Below are 20,599 nucleotides of genomic sequence, written 5' to 3'. Positions count from 1 at the left end.
TGACCCTCACAATGAGAGTCAATTCTGTGATTCTAAGTACCCATTTGGGAAAGGAATAAGGAAGGTCACCAGAAACCTAGAGAAGCTTTGGAATGGTTCCAGGAGAACGATGCATATTCTTAAGGGACGATGTAAATGAAGTATAAACATAGCAGGAAATTTTTAGTTATGCAAAATGATAAATTGGGAATTTATTTTCTGAACATAATTGCCGACAAAATAGCATTTATTTAATGCTGCTTTGGCTCATTTGTTACAGTAAAAGCATTGCAGCCGCACATTATAAAATCACATTCCAAAACTGTCATCAAGCATACAACCTCTCCAATACCAAACATCACAAATTAACTGAGGGTTTATCCATATAAACTGTGCCTCAACCCTCAGATGTCTCTTTACACTCGCAGTTTGGATAAAATTAGCTCCCAGCACCATGTCAGAAAGCCAATTGGTTCAAACTCCAGTACACAGGTTGAGCATAATTATTCACTCGAATGCACCCTGCTGAAAGGCAAGTTAAATTGGGACCATATCTGCCTGTTACCTTGATTCACTGGAAGACAGTATTTGAATGAAGAGCAGCAAGTACTCCTGATGGTTTGGACCCCCAAGTGAAAACAAATTAACAGCTGAAAGAGTCATCGAGGTCTACAGCACAGAAAAGGCCGTTCGGCCCATCGTGTCTGCGTTGGTCACTTACAGCCACCTAATAATTCTTACTGCTTTTGGAATGCCTATAATCAAACTAACCATCATAAGGCATTCAAAATCTGACACTAAGCCAGTCAAGTAGATAGAAGAACAGATGACCAAAAGTTTGATCAGAGTAAATTTTAAGCAGCATCTTAAAGAAGAATGAGAGGGAAAGAACAAAGAATACAGCACAGGAACAGGCCCTTCGGCCCTCCAAGCCTGTACCGGTCATGATACCAACCTTTGCCAAAACCCTCAGCCCTTCCTTGTGCCGTATCCCTCTATACCCATCCTATCCATGTGTTTGTCAAGATGCCTTTTGAACGCCGTTAATGTATCTGCTTCCACAACCTCCCTTGGCAACGCGTTCCAGGCACTCACCACCCTCTGCGTAAAAAAACCTGCCTCACACATCTCCTCTAAACTTTTCCCCACGGACCTTAAACCTATGCCCCCGAGTGACTGACCCCTCCACCCTGGGAAAGAGTGCCTGCCCATCCACTCTATCCATGCCCCTCATAATCGTGTAGGCCTCTATCAGGTCATCCCTCAACCTCCGTCTTTCTAATGAAAACAGTCCGAGTCTATTCAGCCTCTCCACATAGCTAACACCCTCCATACCAGGCAACATCCTGGTAAACCTCCTCTGCACCCTCTCCAAAGCCTCCACATCCTTCTGGTAGTGTCATGACCAGAATTGTGCGCAATATTCCAAGTGCGGCCTTACCAAGGTTGTATACAGCTGTAGCCTGACTCACCAGTTTTCATGCTCGATGCCCCGTCCAATGAAGGCAAGCATTCCGTCTGCTTTCTTGACTACCTTGTCCGCTTGTGTTGCCACTTTCAAAGATCTGTGGATCTGCAAGCCCAGATCTCTTTGACTTTCTATATTCCTGAGTTTTACCATTTACGGTATATTTCCCCTCGATGTTAGACCTACCAAAATGCATTATCTCACATTTATCCGGATTAAACTCCATTTGCCATTTTGCTGCCCAAGTCTCCAACCTATCTATGTTCTGCTGTATCCTCTGACAATCCGCAACACTTTCTGCCACTCCACCAACCTTGGTGTCATCCGCAAGCTTACTAATCAGACCAGCTACATTTCCTCCAAATCATTTATGTATACCACAAACAACAGAGGCCCCAGCACAGATCAATGTGGAACACCACTAGTCACAACCTTCCATTCAGAAAAACACCCTTCTACTGCAACCCTTTGCCTTCTGTGACCGAGCCAATTCAGTATCCATCTTACCACCTCACCTCTGATCCCGTGTGACTTCACCTTCTGTACCAGTCTGCCACGAGGCAGGGAGGTTTAGGGAGAGAATTCCAGAGTTTAGAACACAGATAATTGGAAGCCACAGCCATAACAGTGGATTAATTAAAACTAAAGATGTTCAGGAGGCCAGAATTAGAGGAGTGCATATACTTTGGGAGAGCCATGAGTCCAGAGGCATTTAAAGAGGCTTTAGTGTACTCCCTATTCTCCCATGAGTTTACAATCCAATCCATCAGGCAACAGAACAGATCATCCTTACCTCTTGGCTGCAGCCGGTGACTTTGCCACAATTATAGCATTTCTGTAATCATGAATCTGTAAGGAAGAATATACAGCTTTAAAAAACTTCTGGAAATTGAACTTTCTCCAGAATCAGTTCTATAATCCACACAATCTGGGCCAAGTGCAAAGATTGTCACAGAAATGCATGGAGTGCTCACACGTCAGACCTGATCTTTCAGAAAACACTGGATTGTGACTCTCAAAAGCATTTCTGGTTAAAGGGTCAATCCAGAAGACCCAGACATTTGCCATCACAGAGAGCAGTAGCAGTGAGTTTTCTGCAGAGAAATTACATGGTTGAACAGTAGGATCATTGAATAGATAATGCTCCACTACAGAAACAACTAATTGAATAGCGTTTGGGAAAGTTTGCAGAAGACATTCAAAATGAAGCATAGAGTCCCCACAGTGTAGAAGGAGGCCATTCAGCCCATCAAGTCTGCACTGACCTTCTGAAAGAGTACCTTACCAAGGCAATTTATCACGGCCAATCCACCTAACCTGCACATCTTTGGACTGTGGGAGGAAACCAGAGCACCCGAAGGAAACCCACGCAGACACGGGGAGAAAGTGAAAAGTCCACACAGACAGTGACCTGAGGTCGGAATTGAACCTGGGACCCTGGAGCTGAGGCAGCAGCGCTAACCACTGTGCCATCTTGTCAAAGATTCTGTGTTTCAAAGATTCTTCATTAACATCCATTTCCAAGAGGACACAAAGAACAAATGTTACATTCTTACAATCGCCTGAACCCACACAAAAAAATATAAGTTTGCATAAAAACAACATTTAACAGCATCAGAATGCACACTGCTGCATTTGTTCAAAATTACACTCCTCTGCCTCAGTAACACTTTTCACTTACCCCAATTCTTAGTCTTTTATTTTCAGAGGGAAAGAGAAGGACAAATTATTCATAGTAAATATTTTTATGAAGAAACAAATGCTTAAAGGAGATGCAGTAGATGGGAGCATATCAATCTAGGGAACACAGATGGCGGGTGTATGTGGATTGTCAGAAATTTTTTAAAATTCCAATAGAAATGGGACAGAATGGATAGGATGTTGATTGATATAAAGGGTTAGCTTAACAGTTGATGTTGGAGAAGATTTGAAGGTGGTTTAACGTGAAGGTCAGCGATGGAACCACTGTTGCATTTTCTACATCAGAGAATATTAGTCAACCTTTGAAACCTTGAAAAATCCTCCCAAAAATAGCAGCCGATCTATACGAGTATAAACTGTGATGTTCTGGTGTTGGTGGTCGACATTTTGAAATATAAAAAGAAACATTGGTGATTCAAATTAAATCAATATGACATGTTTTATAGAATGGGTTAAGTCTACAATTAAGTCATAATCAAAATATTCTAAAACAATCACATTTATGTGACAGAGTTGATCAAGTTAATTGTGAGTGGTTTTAGCTGCGGCGTCATCGTAAGGATCTCACTCTGGATCAGACACTGTGCTTTCGGTTTCTCCCTCCACAACAAATCATCTTCATCCCCACCACATTTTCTGAACCATCTGATGAAAGTTTGAGCATTAATAGCATCCCCACAGGAAACATCAAGCTGGGCAGCAGACATATTTCCACTCTTGGTGAAGGTTCCCCCTCCTTCAATCATCTACCTATTCCATTCAGTGGGAATGGCTGTTGATGCTCAGGTCCAAAGGTTAAACTGTGAATGTTGGACTCCCTTGTGTAACTGCAGCCTGGATGATATTTCTTCACATATTCCTTTATCTCATTGGTTACATGGCACCTGAACATGTCCCACACTAATAAGCTGCGTTCTTTGAGTAGGCCATCAGAATGCATATTCCACACATTATCGATCTACGACGTCACTCTACCTTCCTCAATCCAACTGCTGTCACCATCATGGACAAAAGCTCCTGCAGGGAACTCGACTTTGGGATGGTTTGACATCTGAAAACTACTTTAAATTTATTCCATCGGCCAGGTAGGTTAGGACCACTGCATCTCCTCATGGCCTGTGGTTTACACATTTCGAACCATTCCACTCCACTGTTCGGTTGCTGGGGTCTATCGAAACTTGTGCCATGTTGCTGAGGTGGCACAATGAGCACGCGTGTTTTCATCGCTGTCTAATAATAAATTAACGGAAACTAATCATGCAAATTGGCCATGCTAAATTGCCCTTAGTGTCCAAAAAGATTAGGTGGGGTTACTTTGTTACAGATAGGGTGGAGGTGTGAGCTTAAGTGAGGAGCTCTTTCCAAGGGCTGGTGCAGACTCGATGGGCCGAATGGCCTCCTTGTGCACTGTAAATTCTATGATTCTATGATAGGGGCTGGTTTAACACAGTGGGCTAAACAGCTTGCTTGTATTGCAGAACAAGGGTTCAATTCCCGTACCGGCCTCCCCGAACAGGCGCTAGAATGTGGCGACTAGGGGCTTTTCACAGTAACTTCATTGAAGCCTACTTGTGACAATAAGCGATTATTATTATTATTAGGTAGTATTGAGGGAGAGAGGCTGCAGAATGACCTGGACAGTCTAGGAGAGTGGATAAAGAAGTGGCAGATGGAATACAATGTGGAAAAGTGTGAGGCTATGCACTTTGGTAGGAAGAATTTAAGAATAGATTATTTTCTAAATGGGAAAAGGCTTCGGAAATCTGAAGCACAAAGACACTTAGGGGTCCTAGTTCAGGATTCCCTTAAGGTTAACGTGCAGTTTCAGTGGGCAGTTAGGAAGGCAAATGCAATGTTAGCATTCATGTCAAGAGGGCTAGAATACAAGAGCAGGGATGTACTTTTGAGGCTGTATAAGGCTCTGGTCAGACCCCATTTGGAGTATTGTGAGCAGCTTGGGCCCCGTATCTAAGGATGGATGTGGTGGCCTTAGAAAGGGTCCAGAGGAGGTTCACAAGAATGATCCCCAGAATTAAGGATTTGGCATTGAAGGAGCAATTTAGGACTCTGGGTCTGTACTCGTTGGGAGTTTAGAAGGATGCGGGGACGATCTTATTGAAACTTACAGGATACTGCAAGGCCTGGATAAAGTGGACGTGGAGAGGACGTTTCCACTTGTAGGAAAAACTAGAAGCAGAGGACGCAAACTCAAGACTAAAGGGACAATCCTTTAAAACAGAGATGAGGAGGAATTTCTTCAGCCAGAGGGTGGTGAATCTGTGGAACTCTTTGCCGCAGAAGGCTGTGGAGGCCAAATCACTGAGTGTCTATGAGACAGAGATAGATAGGTTCTTGATTAATAAGGGGATCAGGGGTTATGGGGAGAAGGCAGAAGAATGGGGATGAGAAAAATACCAGCCATGATTGAATGGCAGAACAGACTCGATGGGCCGAGTGGCCTAATTCTGCTCCTGTGTCTTATGGTCTTGTGTAGTTTTGTGTTTAGAGAGGCTAGAATGCAGCGGTAATGAAGATTAATTTGCACAAGGTAGCGACTAGACTAAAGCATGCTGTGTGTAATTATAGATGGCTCACTTTGTACACAACATTCAAGTGTTGTGCATTGATCGAAGAATGGGAACGATAGCTATTTGGCAAAATAAGATTGCTTTCTTGTAATGCACAAGCTAAGAGGAAATTTAATATAGGTTTTAAAATGGACTTGTTTTGTGTGAAATAGGAAAAATCTGCTTTTTGTGGTTGGCGAAATTAACGAGGAGCACCTATTAATTAAAACAACAAAAAAAAGAAAAGGATAGAATAAATTTATTTTACTGCTTTTCGAAACATCTGACTATACGGATTAGAAACGGGGTAGACCACGGGTTTTAGATAAAAACTACTGCATCTTTTAAAAGGAAAACAAGAAGAACATTTGAATCAAAGGATAGTACAGGGTTATGACGACGGTGGGATTAGTTCTGAATTTCTCTCACCAAAAAAAAGGCACAGACAATTGGGAAAAAGGTGGAGTTGTAAATTTCAAAACCTTCATGAAAACAGTTCATGAGCAGGTTCTGATTATAGATGCTGAAACTCATTTTGAATCTCACTCACTCCCACCAGCTGGCACAGTGTCTCACAGTCTCACCTCATCCTGGATATATTGCAGGAGAAATGGCGATGCTCGAAGATTGTCAACTGGAATGTTGAAGAAGCCCTGGATCTCTTTCTGATGCAAGTCCATTGTGATAATGTGGGTTAAACCTGAGGACACAGCACACAACCACACAGATTTCACCAAGCATTCAACAAACAGGTTTTAGACGGAGGCTAGAAGTCTCTCACAATGAATCTGCTTCAGCGTAACACCACTCCCATATCATCAATTCCAGGCTGCTGACCTCCTGCAGTGCTCAGTAAGGATGTCAACACAACTGAGGAAAGAGAGGAAGCATTTCCTGCAATCGCTACCAATTGCCATCTCTAGTTCAATTATCACTTCTAGGAATTTCTGATTGTAGAGTAAACAGAGCCAACATGCAGACTCGGAAATAACATGTATCACACAAACTCTGCTCCTCCCCAATACCAGTACAGTATTAAGAAAATGGCACTGGGGAAATTAATGGGGTTAAAGGCTGGCAAATCACCCAGGCCCGATGATCTACATCGCAGAGCAGTAAAGGAAGTGGCCCTGGAAATATTGGGTGCTCTGGTGGTCACCTTCCCAAATTCTGTAGACTCTGGAGCAGTTCCTACAGATTAGAGTGTGGCAAACGTGACTCCCCCTTGGGAGAGGGAAAAGGGAGGATTGCAGACCTGTTAGCCTGACAGGAGTGGGGAAGATGCTAAATTCTGTTATAAAAGATGTGATAACAGAATGTTTGGAAAGCATTTATGGGATTGGACAAAGCCAGCATGGGCTTGAGTTTTTTGAGGATGAAACTGGTCGAATAGATAAGGGTGAGTCAGTAGATGTATTTGTGCTGTCAGGAGGCTTTTGATAAGATCCCTCAGAAGAGGTTAGTGGGCAAAATTAAAGCTCACGGGGCAGGGGCCACAAATCGAGAATTAGTTAACAGACAGGAAACAGAGAGTGGGAATAAATAAGTATTTTTCTGAGTGACGGGCAGTGATGAGTGAGGCACCCCAGGGATCAGTTCTTGGGCCCCACCCGTTCACAATATAAATAAATGACCTGGATGAGGGAACCAAATGTGACATTTCCATGTTTGCTGATGACACAAAACTGAACAGCATTGATGATTGTGAGGCGGATGCAAGGAGGCTTCAAGGTGATTGAGACACGTTCAGCAAGTGGGTAAACACGGCAGCACAGTGGTTAGCACTGTTGCTGCACAGCGCCAGGGTCCCAGGTTCGATTCCCGGTTTGGGTCACTGTCTGTGCGGAGTCTGCACGTTCTCCCCGTGTCTGCGTGGGTTTCCTCCGGGTGCTCCGGTTTCCTCCCACAAATCCTGAAAGACGTGCTGTTAGGTGAATTGGACATTCTGATTTCTCCCTCTGTGTACCTGAACAGGCGCCGGTACGTGGCGAACTAGGGGATTTTCACAGTGACTTCATTGCAGTGTTAATATAAGCCTACTTGTGACAATAAAGATTATTATAAGTGCGGATGCACAAAGGGATCTGGGTATCCTTGTACACCAGCCAATGAAAGTAGAGAGGCAGGTGCAATGAGCAATTCAGAAGGCCAATACAATTTAGAGAACCCAATTCATTTTTTCCAATTAAGGGACAATTTAGCGTGGCCAATCCACCTACTCTGCACATCTTTGGGTTGTGGGGGCGAAACCCACGCAAACACGGGGAGAATGTGCAAGCTCCACACGGACAGTGACCCAGAGCTGGGATCGAACCTGGGACCTCGGCGCCGTGAGACTGCAGTGCTAACCACTGCGCCACCGTGCTGCCCTCGGCCAATACAATGTTAACCTTCATTGCGAGAGGATTTGAGTTCAGAAGTTGAGATATCTTACTGCAGTTATACAAGACCTTGGTGAGGCCACACCTGGAGTATTTGTGTGCAATTTTCATCTCCGAATCTCAGGATGGATTTCCACAGATTTAGTGCAATGGAGGTTCATTAGGCTGATACAGGGCTTGGCATGACTGTCCTATGAAGAGAGATTGGATTGACTGGGCCTGTGTTCACTGGAGATGAGAAGAATGAGAGGAGATCTGATTGAAACGGATAAAATTCTAACAGGGCTGACAGACTAGATGCAGGGAGCATGTTTCCTTGTTTGGGGAATCTAGATCCAGGGTCACATTCTCAGGATACGGGGGAGACCATTTAGGACGGAGATGAAGAAAACTTTCTTAACTCAAAGTGTAGTGAACGTTTGGAATTCTCTACCATAAAAGGCTGTGGAGGGAAAGTCACTGAATGTGTTAAAGAGTTAAATAATTTTTAGATTTTAACGGCATCAAGGGGTATGGGGATGGGGCGTGAATATGGCAGTGCGATAGAGAATCAGCCATGATCATATTGAACGGTGGAGTGGGCTCGGGGCCTGGGCTCGGGGGGGGGGGGGGCGGGCGCTGCACTCGGGGCTCGGAGGGAGCAGGCTCGGAGGAGGGGGAGGGGAGCGGGCTCGGGGGGGAGCGGGCTCGGGGCCTGGGGGAGTGGGCTCGGGGGGGGAGCGGGCTCGGGGGGGGGCAGGCTCGAGGTGGGAGTGATCGGGGCGAGCGGGCTCGGGGCCTGGGGGAGGGGGCTCGGGGGGGGAGCGGGCTCGGGGGGGGGGCAGGCTCGAGGTGGGGGTGATCGGGGGGGAGCGGGCTCGGGGCCTGGGGGAGTGGGCTCGGGGGGGGAGCGGGCTCGGGGGGGGAGCGGGCTCGGGGGGGGAGCGGGCTCGGGGGGGGGGGGGGAGCGGCGGGCTCGGGGGGGGGGGAGCGGGCTCGGGGGGGGGGAGCGGGCTCGGGGGGGGGGAGTGGGCTCGGGGGGGCAGGCTCGAGGTGGGGGTGATCGGGGGGGGGAGCGGGCTCGGGGCCTGGGGGGAGTGGGCTCGGGGAGGGGAGCGGGCACGGTGGGGGGAGCGGGCACGGTGGGGGGAGCGGGCACGGTGGGGGGAGCGGGCTCGGGGGGGGAGCGGGCTCGGGGGGGGGCAGGCTCGAGGTGGGGGTGATCGGGGGGGCAGGCTCGAGGTGGGGGTGATCGGGGGGAGTGGGCTCGGGGATGGGAGCGGGCTCGGGGCGGGGGCTTGTGGCTCGGGGGGAAGCGGGCTTGGGCGAGGGGGGAAGCGGGCTCGGGCGAGGGGGGGAAGCGGGCTCGGGCGAGGGGGGAAGCGGGCTCGGGCGAGGGGGGGGGGGGGGAGAAGCACCTGATCCGGGGTAACTGTGGTGTAAAGACCCATCACACAATAGCAGAGATGCAGAGGATGGGGAAGTGCGCCCTCATGCTGAGCTCCTGCGATGTATATCCAGCTGGAAATAAACAGTAACAGTTTCAACAAACTCGTCTCAACGAGCTGCCTTGGGGAAAATGGACAAATCTCAGAGAACCCCACCTGGACTGTGAACTCACCTGCTTTAGCCAGCATGCATGCAAGTAGCTTACACACAATGGAGCCCCTCTTTCTCATCTTACATTGCTTGCTGTAGGGGAAGTAGGGAATGACACCAATGATGTTGCGGGCACACGAGGTTTTGCAGGCATAGGCCATGACCAGTAGTTCCATTACAGCGGTGTTCACATCCCTGCAAAAGAGCAAACCTTTAGCCTGGTCACAGCATCTCAGCAATAACCCAACTTCACTCATCTCGAACACATGTATTTACCAGCACAGCCATTAACATTTTGCTTATCTTATCTCCGAAGGCTAAGATACACAGAGATGAAGGAGGTTATTGAGCCCAAGCCCCTACGGGAGCTTACAATCCCCATCATACAATCGTAAATTACTATATTTCTCACATAGAATATATCTCTCTTTTCCTAGTTTATACGCTGCCCACATCAGTTTGGTGGACTATAAATAACTCGGCCATAGCAAGCAAGCTGCTGTGATGCAGCCTCTGAACCCTCTGGTTTCCTTCAGCACAACATTGATTATAATCCAGGAGCAGTGAGTCAAGGTCCTCCCTGATTACTGGGTGGATTCGGAGATGCAGGCTCAAGTTTCCCAGTGTGCAATGGCCAGGAAATTTAAAGTTCTGAGGTGGGATTCTCCGTTCCTGAGACTAAGTGTTGACGCTGGGGCAGGATTAGTGGTGCCGCACCCGGACCGATTCAGTGACTGTGGAGGGGCAGCACCAGCTCCACGTGGAACACAATCCATTCCAATGGGAAATGGTGCGGGATTTACCTGGTCCGTGATTGACACTTGGGAGGCTGACAAGCTGCAGTCGCAGATACACATTACACTCCCCACACACACCACCCTGGCCAGCGAGATGGTAGCAAGACACGTGGCCCCGAGGTTCACCAATGTGGATCTGGAGACCTCACTGTATGCTTTGGAGAGATAGTCAAACCCTGTGCCCCGGGGTGGGAAGGATGCTACCTGTTGCCGCCATTCGCTGGGGCTGGACACAGGTGGCAGAGGTGGTAAGCGCCGTGGGCAACTGTCCGAACCGGCCAGCAGTGCAGGAAAAAAACTGCACAACCTCCTCAGGGCGGCCAGGGTGAGTAGGCAGCATCGTGTCCCTGGCACTAACCCCCCCCACACACCCGTAACCCAGCATCCTCCCCATCGGAGGGCAGCCGCTCATAACCACTGGTGCGGGGAATACTGGAGGGGCCCCCACGACCTGGGGCCCCTCACCGCAGCAGAAGGCGGCATTGGGCATCGGCCGAGGAAGTGAGACCCCCACTGCGTTGCGGTTCCCCGTGGCAGTGTGCCACCTCACCCCACACCATCCTCCCCTCCCCCCTCCAACACACCCCTCTAGTCCGGGGATTTCCCGACACAGCTGTCTCCAACACTCTCCACCATCCCAGAGACACTCCCCTCGGTTGGGGACTTTAGTGAAGAGGTTCCTGGGACACTATCTGGTGCGCACCACACACATGCTCCAGTACAGCAGGTGGAGGTAGGTATTCCCGAGGGAGCGGGCAGTCGGAGGACGCGCCGGCCCCAGGGACTAGCTGCCATCCAGGTGGGTTTCAGGCTTCTGGAATGTACGGTCCCATCAATTGTGGAGATGCAGTCACAGAGCCAGGGACTACAGGTAGCACGGTAGCACAGTGGTTAGCACTGTAGCTTCACAGCACCAGGGACCCGGGTTCGATTCCCGGCTCGGGTCAGTCGGTGAGGGGTCTGCATTTTCTCCCCGTGTCTGTGTGGGTTTCCTCCGGCTGCTCAGGTTTCCTCTCACAAGTCCCGAAAGACGTGCTATTCGGTAAATTGGACATTCTGAATTCTCCCTCCGTGTACCTGAACAGGCACTGGAATGTGGCGACTAGGGGCTTTTCACAGTAACTTCATTCCAGTGTTAATGTAAGCCTACTTGTGACACTAATAAAGGTTATTATTATTATATGGGGGTTAGATAGAGAAATACAGCACAGAACAGGCCCTTCGGCCCACGATGTTGCTCCGAAATTTTGTCCTAGGTTAATCATAGAATTTTGGACACTAAGGGCAATTTTTCATGGCCAATCCACCCAACCTGCACATCTTTGGACTGTGGGAGGAAACCGGAGTACCCGGAGGAAACCCATGCACACGCGGGGAGGATGTGCAGACTCCACACAGACAGTGACCCAAGCCAGAATCGAACTTGGGACCCTGGAGCTGTGAAGCAATTGTGCTATCCACAATGCTACCGTGCTGCCCTTAAGAAGTTAATCTACACTCCATTATTCTACCCTAATCCATGCACCTATCCAATAGCCGCTTGAAGGTCCCTAACATTTCCGACTCAACTACCTCCACAGGCAGTGCATTCCATGCCCCCACTACTCTCTGGGTAAAGAACCTACCTCTGACATCCCCTCTATATCTTCCACCATTTATCTTAAATTTATGTCCTCTTGTAATGGTGTGTACCACCCGGGGAAAAAGTCTCTGACTGTCTACTCTATCTATTCCCCAGATCATCTTATAAACCTCTATCAAGTCGCCCCTCATCCTTCTCCGTTCTAATGAGAAAAGGCCTAGCACCCTCAACCTTTCCTCGCATGGCCTACACTCCATTCCAGGCAACATCCTGGTAAATCTCCTTTGCACTTTTCCAAAGCTTCCACATCCTTCCTAAAATGAGGCGACCAGAACTGCACACAGTACTCCAAACGTGGCCTGACCAAGGTTTTGTACAGCTGCATCATCACCTCACGGCTCTTAAATTCAATCCCTCTGCTAATAAACGCTAGCACACAATAGGCCTTCTTCACAGCTCTATCCACTTGAGTGGCAACTTTCAAAGCTCTATGAACATAGACCCCAAGATCTCTCTGCTCCTCCACATTGCCAAGAACCCTACCATTAACCCTGTATTCCGCATTCATATTTGTCCTTCCAAAATGGACAACCTCACACTTGTCAGGGTTAAACGCCATCTGCCACTTCTCAGCCCAGCTCTGCATTCTATCTATGTCTCTTTGAAGCCGACAACAGCCCTCCTCACTATCCACAACTCCACCAATCTTCGTATCATCTGCAAATTTACTGACCCACCCTTCAACTCCCTCATCCAAGTCGTTAATGAAAATCACAAACAGCAGAGGACCCAGAACTGATCCCTGCGGAACGCCACTGATAACTGGGCTCCAGGCTGAATATTTGCCATCCACCACCACTCTCTGTCTTCTATCGGTTAGCCAGTTTGTTATCCAACTGGCCAAATTTCCCACTATCCCATGCCTCCTTACTTTCTGCACAAGCCTACAATGGGGAACCTTATCAAATGCCTTACTAAAATCCATGTACACTACATCCACTGCTTTACCTTCATCCACATGCTTGGTCACCTCCTCAAAGAAGTCAATAAGACTTGTAAGGCAAGACCTACCCCTCACAAATCTGTGCTGACTATCCCTAATTAAGCAGTGTCTTTCCAGATGCTCAGAAATCCTATCCCTCAGTACCCTTTCCATTACTTTGCCTGCCACCGAAGTAAGACTAACTGGCCTGTAATTCCCAGGGTTATCCCTATTCCCTTTTTTGAACAGGGGCACGACATTCACCACTCTCCAATCCTCTGGTACCACCCCTGTTGACAGCAAGGACAAAATATCATTGCCAACGGCTCTGCAATTTCATTGCTTGCTTCCCATAGAATCCTTGGATATATCCCGTCAGGCCCGGGGGACTTGTCTATCCTCAAATTTTTCAAAACGCGCAACACATCTTCCTTCCTGACAAGTATCTCCTCGAGCTTATCAGTCTGTTTCACACTGTCCTCTCCAACAAAATGGCCCCTCTCGTTTGTAAATACTGAAGAAAAATACTTGTTCAAGACCTCTCCTATCTCTTCAGACTCAATACACAATCTCCCGCTACTGTCCTTGATAGGACCTACCCTCGCTCTAGTCATTCTCATATTTCTCACATATGTGTAAAAGGCCTTGGGGTTTTCCTTGATCCTACCTGCCAAAGATTTTTCATGCCCTCTCTTAGCTCTCCTAATCCCTTTCTTCAGTTCCCTCCTGGCTGTCTTGTATCCCTCCAGCGCCCTGTCTGAAACTTGTTTCTTCAGCCTTACATAAATCTCCTTCTTCCTCTTAACAAGACATTCAACCTCTCATCAACCATGGTTCCCTCACTCGACCATCTCTTCCCTGCCTGACAGGGACTTACATATCAAAGACACGCAGTACCTGTTCCTTGAACAAGTTCCACATTTCACTTGTGTCCTTCCCTGACAGCCTATGTTCCCAACTTCTGCACTTCAATTCTTGTCTGACAGCATTGTATTTACCCTTCCCCCAATTGTAAACCTTGCCCTGTTGCACGCACCTATCCCTCTCCATAACTAAAGTGAAAGTCACAGAATTGTGGTCACTACCTCCAAAATGCTCCCCCACTAACAAATCTATCACCTCCCCTGGTTCATTACCAAGTACTAAATCCAATATGGCCTCGCCTCTGGTCGGACAATCTACATACTGTGTTAGAAAAGCTTCCTGGACACACTGCACAAACACTACCCCATCCAAACTATTTGATCTAAAGAGTTTCCACTCAATATTTGGGAAGTTGAAGTCACCCATGACTACTACCCTGTGACTTCTGCACCTTTCCAAAATCTGTTTCCCAATCTGTTCCTCCACATCTCTGCTGCTATTGGGGGGCCTATAGAAAACTCCCAACAAGGTGACTGCTCCTTTCCTATTTCTGACTTCAACCCATATTACCTCAGTAGGCAGATCCCCCTCGAACTGCCTTTCTGCAGCTGTTATACTATCTCTAATTAACAATGCCACCCCCCCCCCCCCCCACCTCTTTTACCATCCTCTCTAATCTTGTTGAAACATCTATAACCAGGGACCTCCAACAACCATTTCTGCCCCTCTTCTATCCAAGTTTCCGTGATGGCCACCACATCGTAGTCCCAAGTACCGATCCATGCCTTAAGTTCACCCACCTTATTCCTGATGCTTCTTGCATTAAAGTATACACACTTCAACACATCTCCTTGCCTGCAAGTACTCTCCTTTGTCAGTGTTACCTTCCCCACTGCATCACTATGTGCTTTGGCGTCCTGAATATCAGCTTCCTTAGTTGCTGGACTACAAATCCGGTTCCCATTCCCCTGCCAAATTAGTTTAAACCCTCCCGAAGAGTACTAGAAAACCTCCCCCCCAGGATATTGGTGCCCCTCTGGTTCAGATGCAACCGGTCCGCTTGTACAGGTCCCACCTTCCCCAGAATGCGCTCCAATTATCCAAATACCTGAAACCCTCCCTCCTACACCATTCCTGCAGCCATGTATTCAACTGCATCTCTCGCTATTCCTAGCCTCGCTATCACGTGGCACCGGCAACAAACCAGAGATGACAACTCTGTCTGTCCTGGCCTTTAACTTCCAGCCTAACTCCCTAAACTTGTTTATTACCACCACACCCTTTTTCCTACCTACATCGTTGGTACCAATGTGCACCACGATTTCTGGCTGCTCACCCTCCCCCTTCAGGATCCTGAAGACACGATCCGAGACATCCCTGGCCCTGGCACCCGGGAGGCAACATACCTTTCGGGAGTCTCGCTCACGACCACAGAATCTCCTATCTATTCCCCTAACCATTGAATCTCCTATTACTATTGCTTTTTTATTCTCCCCCTTCCCTTCTGAGCCCCAGAGCCAGACTCAGTGCCAGAGACCTGGCCGCTGGGGCCTTCCCCCGGTAGGTCATCCCCCCCCAACAGCATCCAAAATGGTATACTTGTTTTGAAGGGAAACGGGCACGAGGTATCCCTGCACTGTCTGCCTGTTTGTTTTCCTTTCCCTGACTGTAACCCAGCTACAGGAGTTCGAGTGCAAGCAAGCATCCAGCAGAGGGCAGCAGAGCGGAGCTACTGATTGGTTGTTCCAGGGAGATTTGCTTACGTGCAGTGCGGTCAGCCTAATTTGAAGGTGGTTTGTGAAGGGGCTGTTGTCAAGTGACAATTTAACCTCCCTCCCTACCCCCTCCTCTAACCAAAAAAAAACAACCGTGGTTGTCGGGAAGGTAAGTTTATCTCTTTAAAAACATACCTTGAAGGGTGACATCACAGCAAAGCAGTGACCTGATTGGCTGGCAAGGAAAGTGCTCCAATTAGCAGTTGCTGGGAGAAATTTAACTCTTCGTGTGTTGGTGAGTATTGTGATCGGTAAGTAAAATCTTTATTCCTTTCACTTATTAATTATTTGATACTATATTTGTAATCAGTTAAGGTAAAGGGTAAAAATGGCAGGAGATCCCAGACCCGTGTTATGCTCCTCGTGCGCAATGTGGGAGTTCAGGGACGCGGCCGATGCCCCTGACTCCTTCATGTGCGGGAAGTGTGTCCAGCTGCAGCTCCTGTTAGACCGCATGACGGCTCTGGGGCTGCGGGTGGACTCACTTTGGAGCATCCGCGATGCTGAGGAGGTCGTGGATAGCACGTTCAGTGAGTTGGTCACACCGCAGATTAGGATTGGTGAGGGAGACAGGGAATGGGTGACCAAAAGGCAGAGAAAGAGCAGAAAGGAAGTGCAGGTGTCCCCTGCGGTCATCTCCCTCCAAAACAGGTATACCGTTTTGGATACTGTTGGGGGAGATGACTCACCAGGGGGAGGCAGTAGTAGCCAGGCTCATGGCACCATGGCTGGCTTTGCTGCACAGAAGGGCGGGAAAAAGACTGGCAGGGCTATAGTCATAGGGGATTCAATTGCAAGGGGAGTAGACAGGCGTTTCTGTGGTCGAAAACGAGACTCCCGAATGGTATGTTGCCTCCCGGGTGCTCGGTTCAGGGATGTCTCCGATCGGCTGCAGGACATACTGAAGGGGGAGGGTGAACAGCCAGTTGTCGTGGTGCATATAGGCACCAACGATATAGGTAAAAAAAAAGGGATGAGGTCCGACAATCAGAATTTAGGGAGTTAGGAGATAAGTTAAAAAGTAGGACCTCAAAGGTAGTAATCTCAGGATTGCTACCAGTGCCACGGGACAGTCAGAGTAGAAATTCAAGAATGTCAGAATGAATACGTGGCTTGAGAGATGGTGCAGGAGGGAGGGGTTCAGATTTTTGGGACATTGGAACCGGTTCTGGGGGCGGTGGGACCATTACAAACCGGATGGTCTACACCTGGGCAGGACTGGAACCAATGTCCTGGGGGGTGCTTTTGCTAACACTGTTGGGGAGGTTTTAAACTAATGTGGCAGGGGATGGGAACCAGACAGATTAGGAAGTTAGAGGTCAGTAAAGAAGCAGCAACTAAAGCCAGTAAGGTACGAGACAATAAACTCAATGTGACTAAGGGGAAGAGTAGACGGGGAAGAGATGATGAACGCAAAGGTGGTCTGAGGTGCATTTGTTTTAATACGAGAAGTATAGCAGTAAGGCAGATGAACTTAGGGCTTGGATCAGTACCTGGGAATATGATGCTATTGGTATTACTGAGACTTGGTTGAGGGAAGGGCAGGACTGGCAACTGAATATCCCAGGGTATAGATGCTTCAGGAGGGATAGAGAGGGAGGTAGAAGGAGTAGAGGAGTTGCATTACTCGTCAGAAATGATATCACAGGATTCGAGCACTGAGGCAATATGGGTGGAGCTGAGAAATAGGAAGGGTGCAGTAACATTGTTGGGACTTTACTACAGGCCTCCCAAAAGCGAGCATGAAGTAGAGGTACAAATATGCAGACAGATTATAGAAAAATGTAGGAGCAATAGGGTGGTTGTGATGGGAGATTTTAACTTCCCCAACATTGAATGGGATTCGTGTAGTGTTGGAGGTGTAGATGGAGCAGAGTTTGTAAGGAGCATCCAGGTGAGTTTTTTAGAGCAGTATGTAAATAGTCCAACTCGGGAAGGGGCCATACTGGACCTGGTATTGGGGAATGATCCCGGCCAGGTGGTTGATGTTTCAGTCGGTGATTACTTTGGGAATAGCGATCACAATTCCGTAAGTTTTAGAATACTCATGGACAAGGACAAGAGGGGTCCGAAAGGAAGAGTACTAAATTGGGGAAAGGCAGAGTATAACAAAATTCGGCAGGAGCTAGGGAATGTGGATTGGGAACAGCTGTTTAAGGGTAAATCCACATTTGAAATGTGGAAGTCTTTTAAGGAAAGGTTGATTAGAGTGCAGGACAGACATGTTCCTGTGAAAATGAAAGATAGAAATGGCAAGATTAGGGAACCATGGATGACGGGTGAAATTGTGAGACTAGCTAAGATGAAAAAGGAAGCATACATAGGATCGAGGCAACTCAAAACTGATGAAGCTTTGGAGGAATATCGGGAAAGTAGAACGAATCTCAAACACGCAATAAAGAGGGCCATGAAATATCTTTGGCTAACAGGGTTAAGGAAAATCCCAAAGCATTTTATTCGTACGTAAGGAGCAAGAGGGTAACTAGAGAAAGGATTGGCCCACTTAAAGACAAAAGAGGGAATTTATGCGTGGACTCAGAGGAAATGGGTGAGATTCTTAATGAGTACTTTGCATCGGTATTCACAAAGGAGAGAGACAAGACGGATGTTGAGGCTAGGGATGGATGTTTAAATACTCTCGGTCAAGTTGTCATACGGAAGGGGGAAGTTTTGAGTATTATAAAAGACATTAAGGTGGACAAGTCCCCAGGACCGGATGGGATCTATCCCAGGTTACTGAGGGAAGTGAGGGTCGAAATAGCTGGGGCCTTAACAAATATCTTTGTAGCATCCTTGAGCACGGGTGAGGTCCCGGAGGACTGGAGAATTGCTAATGTTGTCCCTTTGTTTAAGAAGGGTAGCAGGGATAATCCAGGGAATTATAGACCTGTGAGCTTGACGTCAGTGGTAGGCAAACTGTTGGAGAAGATACTGAGGGATAGGATCTATTCACATCTGGAAGAAAATAGACTTATCAGTGATAGGCAGCATGGTTTTGTGCAGGGAAGGTCATGTCTTACAAACATAATAGAATTCTTTGAGGAAGTGACAAAGTTAATTGATGAGGGAAGGGCTGTAGATGTCGTATACATGGACTTTAGTAAGGCGTTTGATAAGGTTTCCCATGGCAGGTTGATGGAAAAAGTGAAGTCGTATGGGGTTCAGGGTGTACTAGCTAGATGGATAAAGAACTGGCTGGGCAACAGGAGACAGAGAGTAGTGGTGGAAGGGAGTGTCTCAAAATGGAGAAGGGTGACTAGTTGTGTTCCACAGGGATCCGTGCTCGGACCACTGTTGTTTGTGATCTGCATAAATGACCTGGAGGAAGGTATAGGTGGTCTGATTAGCAAGTTTGCAGATGATACTAAGATTGGTAGAGTTGCAGATAGCGAGGAGGACTGTCAGAGAATACAACGAAATATAGATAGATTGGAGAGTTGGGCAGAGAAATGGCAGATGGAGTTCAATCCAGGCAAATGCGAGGTGATGCATTTTGGAAGATCAAATTCAAGAGCGGACTATATGGTCAATGGAAGGGTCTTGGGGAAAATTGATGTGCAGAGAGATATGGGAGTTCAGGTCCATTGTACTCTGAAGGTGGCAACGCAGGTTGATAGAGTGGTCAAGAAGGCATACAGCATGCTTGCCTTCATCGGACGGGGTATTGAGTACAAGAGTTGGCAGGTCATGTTACAGTTGTATAGGACTTTGGTTCGGCCACATTTGGAATACTGCGTGCAGTTCTGGTCGCCACATTACCAGAAAGATGTGGATGCCTTGGAGAGGGTGCAGAGGAGGTTCACCAGGATGTTGCCTGGTATGGAGGGTGCTAGCTATGAAGAAAGGTTGAGTAGATTAGGATTGTTTTCGTTGGAAAGACGGAGGTTGAGGGGGGACCTGATTGAGGTTTACAAAATTATGAGAGGTATGGACAGGGTGGACAGCAACAAGCTTTTCCCAAGAGTGGGGGTGTCAGTTACAAGGGGTCACGATTTCAAGGTGAGAGGGGGAAAGTTTAAGGGAGATGTGCATGGAAAGTTTTTTTACGCAGAGGGTGGTGGGTGCCTGGAACGCTTTACCAGCGGAGGTGGTAGAGGCGGGCACGATAGCATCATTTAAGAAGCATCTAGACAGGTATATGAATGGGCGGGAACAGAGGGAAGTAGAACTTGGAAAATAGGAGACAGGTTTAGATAAAGGATCTGGATCGGCGCAGGCTGGGAGAGCCGAAGGGCCTGTTCCTGTTCTGTAATTTTCTTTGTTCTTTGTACTCTTGTCCAGTACCTTGGGTGTGGCTACCTCGCTGTAACTCTTCTCGATAACCCCCTCTGCCTCCCGGATGATCCGAAGTTCATCCAGCTCCAGTTCCTTAACACGGTCTCTGAGGAGCTGGAGTTGGGTGCACTTCCCGCAGGTATAGTCAGCGGGGACACGAGTGGTATCCCTCACCACCCACATCCTACAGGAGGAGCATGCAACTGCCCTAGCCTCCATCCTCTCTTACCTTACAGAATTAGCTGCCCCGTGGACCAACTGGACCTCCGCCCTCCGACTCTGCTTCCAGTCAGCTGTACTCTAAACTCCTTGCTCCCTTTACGCTCTTTGAGAAATATAGGAAATGAAATGTAAGGAGCACCTTACTCCCTCCTAACCTAACTCCCTCAGTCACCAAACTCTCACTGTAGCACTCAAATGCAACAAGCTCAGCACTTCAGTGCAAACTGAGTCTGCACTAGCTCCTATTTATACTATGACTCTGGCCTCTGAAAACTGGCCTAATCCAATTAACTAATTAACAAGCTTCAGCTGCAAGTAAGTACAAGTAGAACCTTGTTAAAAGCTGATTCAAAATTAACCTTCTTATAGACCAAACAGCAACTTTTAAGTTAATTAACTAAATAAAAGAAATACTCGACTTTAAATAA

General features: G+C 47.8%; 1 protein-coding gene across 2 annotated transcripts in view; it reads right to left on the bottom strand.

Annotated features, from left to right (window-relative positions):
• The window catches only part of LOC119953285 (phosphoribosyl pyrophosphate synthase-associated protein 1-like), a 64,156-nt gene that overhangs the window by 28,390 nt on the left and 15,167 nt on the right, over positions 1–20,599 (bottom strand). For both annotated transcript variants that reach the window (XM_038777382.1, XM_038777383.1), the window contains exons 4-6: positions 9,697–9,869; positions 6,300–6,415; positions 2,241–2,296 (exon numbers count right to left, since the gene is read on the bottom strand). In XM_038777382.1, the coding sequence (XP_038633310.1) occupies positions 2,241–2,296; positions 6,300–6,415; positions 9,697–9,869 (345 nt within the window). The remainder of the gene's footprint in view (positions 1–2,240; positions 2,297–6,299; positions 6,416–9,696; positions 9,870–20,599) is intronic.

This window comes from Scyliorhinus canicula, chromosome 18 (assembly GCF_902713615.1).
Source record: "Scyliorhinus canicula chromosome 18, sScyCan1.1, whole genome shotgun sequence".
Taxonomy (NCBI): Eukaryota; Metazoa; Chordata; class Chondrichthyes; order Carcharhiniformes; family Scyliorhinidae; genus Scyliorhinus; species Scyliorhinus canicula.
Note: the sequence above shows the minus strand (reverse complement) of the source record. Positions and strands in the feature narration are given on the sequence as shown.